Here is a 4,228-nt window from a genome sequence, read left to right as displayed (position 1 = left end):
TCAAAATGTATGGTCCAGTGCTCATCTGCCTCTTATTGCTGTACAGCCACAAAATTGACCAGCGTGTAAGACTTGATAATCATTCGGGGGGAGAATTGTAGATCAAACTCCCCGAGCTCTACTGTCCACTTTGCTGTTATTCCTGCTGCATCCCTATTGTGGAGAATTTTTCTAATCTGGAGCGAGGAGATTATTTTAATTTTGTGGGACTGGAAATAGTGTCGGAGCTTGTGAGAAGCCATCGGAATGGCATATAGTAGCTTCTGAGCCTGTGTGTACCGAGCCTTCGCGTTGTGTAGGACCTCGCAAACGTAGTACACTGGTCGCTAAAGACCTTCTCGCTGGATAACCAGTACCACTCTCACGACCTGTGGGGTGGCTGCAACATAGAGCAAGAGCTCCTCATCTAGTCGAGGCGTGATCAGTACAGGAATGGAGGAGAGGTACCTTTTTGGATCTTGGAGGGTCGTTTTCGCTTCCGGTGTCCAACGAAAGTGATCGCTCCTCTTCAGGAGCTTGAAGAGTGGCAACCTCTTCTCTCCCAGCCTTGAGATGAACCTGCCCAATACTTCTACATATCCTATTAGTTTCTGGACTTCTTTTAGCTTGGTCCGGGACTTCATCTGATCAATGGCTCTGATCTTATCATGGTTTTCCTCTATTCCTCGACTGGAAATGAGGAATCTGAGCAACTTCCCCGATGGGACTCCAAACATGCACTTCTCTGGGTTCAGTTTCATGCGGTACTTTCGAAGGTTATCGAATGTTTTCTGGAGGTCCACAACCAAATCGTCCCTGATTCTACTCTTCATGACCACATCATCCACGTACGCCTTAACATTTTTACTGAGCTGTGGTAAAAAAATGAGCTAAATACAATGTTGGTAAGTGACACCAGCGATTTTTAAACCACAAGGCATTTTTACATTACAAAAGTACTATTATTCTCATTTTCCCTATACATGCTAATCTAGTGGTACCCCAAACGGGCATCCAAGTAGTTTAGGAGATCGATGTTAGCGGTTGAGTTGAGAAGCTGGTTGATCTGGGGTAGAGGGAAGGGATCTTTTAGGCACGTCTTGTTAAGGTTGGTGAAATCGATAAATATCCTCCACTTACCATTGTATTTTCAGAGCATGACTGGGTTTGCCAGCCACTCTGGGTACTATATTTCTCGAACGAAGCCATCATTTGATTGCTCGTCACATTGGATTTCATTCTAATTGAATGTGTATTTTAGATGTATTTGGTTGTAGGGATGAGAGTGGATAGGATATGATGATTCATCCTTTTGAGGTGTTTGGTTGAATAATGGATGTGATATAATCATTCGCTTTGAGAAATATTACTTATACACGCTGAAATAGAGTGAGCCGGTTCTTTTGGCTGGATGAGATCATTTATCTTGTCTAATCTTGATTATTAGTAAAATAATTAGTGCTAATTATCACGTAGTATTACTAATTAGTATTTAATATTATCATATTATGATTTATAAGTGTTGATTAGCACCAATTAGCATATTAATTAGTGTGTGATTGTATCAATTAGAGTGTAATTAGTGGTAATTAATATATTTGTTGTTAATCAGTCATTAATAGATAAGATTAACATTGATAAGTGTTAGTACGTATTTATTTATATATGATAAACTATTATTATTTGATATTAAGAGATATAATTTAATTAATTATTTTTATCATATCCATCCTTATTCTACCTAACCAAACACAAAATTGATTTATCATATATATCTAACTAAACAGATAACCTGTATAATCTTACCTTAAAAACATAAATGACCATAATCTATCAACATTACCCTGCAACCAAAGGTATCCCACCGATTGAGCAACGGGAAACTGGAGTGACCATGTATGCATGTCCCTCGAAGAGCCCGCGCCCCACGCTTCCCAACGCACCATATCGCGGTTTGGACCTCTATATCCTTGTAAAAGCCCGCTTCTCAACCCACCATATCGCGGTTTGGACTGATGCACGTACGTCCGCACATCCCTTTATAACCCCCGGTCTATCAGTTCCGTTTCACAGCGAGCAAGAGCACACGAATCAGCCACGCTTGGCAGCGCACCCCGTCGTCTCTCGTGTCCGCGCGCGTGCCGGATCGATCAGATGGAGGCGCCGGCCGCGTACTCTTCCGGCGGCGACAGGTACAGGTCTCACCTGGCTGGAGAGGGCGAGAAGGACACCGTCTGGCGCCACGGCGAGCCGCCCACGTACGACGCCGTGAACGCTCTCTTCGAGGCCGAGCGCACACAGGTTCGTTTCGTCTTCTTCACAGGCAGAGCGCCTCGTGTCTCGTCTGGAACAGCTCATCTGGCTCGTGGCGATTTCTTTACACACCGATGCACAACAAATCGGTCACGGGTGCGTACGTCTCGTCTTGTTTTCTTGATGGCAGGAGTGGCCGGCAGGATCGCTGGAGGAGACGGTGCAAAATGCGATCAAGACGTGGGAGATGGAGCTGTCGCACAAGACGCGGCTGTCGGACTTCAAGTCGGTGAGCCCGGGGAGGTTCAGCCTGTCCGTGAACGGCGGCCCCGCGCTGACGGGGGAGGAGACACTGGCCATGGGCAGCTACAACGCGCTGCTGACGAGCCCGATCCTCGCGAGCACCGGCGCGTACGACGCCGCCGCCGAGACGTTCAAGTCCTCGCACGACCTGTTCCGCTCCGCGTTCCCGCGCGGGTTCGCGTGGGAGGTGCTCAATGTGTACTCCGGCCCGCCCCTGATCGCCTTCAAGTTCCGGCACTGGGGACACATGGAGGGGCCGTACAAGGGCCACGCCCCCACCGGCGACAAGGTCGAGTTCCACGGCGTCGCCATCCTCAAGGTGAGTACGTGCGGTACACAACAATCCATTTATTACGCGGACTTCTACTAGATTCATTTGGTTTTGCCCCAGTCGCCATTAGTCTACTCAAGGTGAGTAGTGAACGGAAGCACATGTAGCAATCGCAGTTCGGATCACGTCTCGCTAAAAATATTGCCTCCCTCTTAATTTATGAGATTTCCCACTCTCATCCTTTTGCCCCCTTAATTACTTCATGAGATTTTTAGCCATGTTGTCATGATGATCCAAATACTGATAAACAGCTAATTACACAAATCGGCCAATCCATACCAGTTCTTTATTTGCAACATAAATCACCTGTTTGATCGACACCATCCGCTGTCAGCCTGTCAGTGACTTTTACATGTGTGTAGGTGGATGAGCAGCTGCGGGCGGAGGGCGTGGAGGTGTTCTACGACCCGGGCGAGCTTTTGGGTGGCCTTCTCAAGGGCCCCAAGGTGGCGTCGTCCGAGGAGGAACGCGGCGAGGTGGCGCTCGCCGAGACGCTCAGCGAGGCAGCTACCGTGTCGGCATCAGGTGCTGACGCGCCACCGCAAGCGTGTCCCTTTCGCAGCTCCGGAAAGCTGGAGTGATCGACCGACCGATTGGAATGGCGAACAATCGTGGCCATGGGCACATGGGCCATTAATTACTGTAACAGTGTTCCGCAATCAGAAGAAATTTGGGCGTGTTGGGAATAAAAGAAAAGGGCTTGAAACTTGAAAGTGAAGTTGTTAATGTGATGGTAGTGCCAAAAAAATATTTAAAAAGTCTTGTAATGGTATTACTACGGTAGCATCGAGTGCTTGTTCTGTAATTTGGTTGGAAGGTGTGGTCTTGGCTTAATTAAATATCAATATCAACTTTGTGGGAAATATCATCCAAAGGAAAAACTTTGTGGATAAGATGGTTTGCCGGTTTAAAGTGGCGAAAATACCATCCCCATTGACTTGGAAAGAAAGAAGTGGCACAGCTAGAGAAGATCGATTCAACTGTCAGCAAGACAGCAACGTCCGCCATGTAGACGATACGTTGGATTTGACGCAATAAGTCTCAGAGCATCTCCAATCGAGTCCTCATATTTGATCCATTATTCCTCTTATTTAGAGGCTTCTCATCCAAATTTCATCCCCTATTTCTCAACGTGTTCCAACCAACTCCTTATATTTGACCTCGTATATTCGAATCACCTCTATTTTATTAATATCTGGTAACTCTCTCTCCTCTCTCTCTCCTCTCTCTCCCAAATGAGGGGTTAGATGAGGAGCCCCCAGATGTAGGGGGTGAGGGAGGAGATTTGAGGGCTCCTCAAATAAAGGGGTCAGATAGAGGGTCGGTTGGAGACCAATTTTTATCGTTTTTTTCTCAAATATA

At 46.7% G+C, this 4,228-nt stretch overlaps 1 protein-coding gene across 1 annotated transcript; it reads left to right on the top strand.

Moving 5' to 3' along the window:
• Positions 1-1,996: 1,996 nt before the first annotated feature.
• Positions 1,997-3,744, top strand: LOC133908657 (pathogen-related protein-like). The gene is made up of 3 exons (XM_062350775.1): positions 1,997-2,280; positions 2,423-2,854; positions 3,229-3,744. Exons 1-3 carry the CDS (start codon positions 2,134-2,136, stop codon positions 3,445-3,447), a joined length of 798 nt encoding a protein of 265 aa, XP_062206759.1. The 5' UTR covers positions 1,997-2,133; the 3' UTR covers positions 3,448-3,744.
• The last annotated feature ends 484 nt before the right edge of the window (positions 3,745-4,228 follow it).

Source organism: Phragmites australis, chromosome 2, assembly GCF_958298935.1.
Source record: "Phragmites australis chromosome 2, lpPhrAust1.1, whole genome shotgun sequence".
Lineage (NCBI taxonomy): Eukaryota > Viridiplantae > Streptophyta > Magnoliopsida > Poales > Poaceae > Phragmites > Phragmites australis.
The sequence above is the reverse complement of the archived record's forward strand: the minus strand, read 5'-3'. Positions and strand labels throughout refer to the sequence as shown.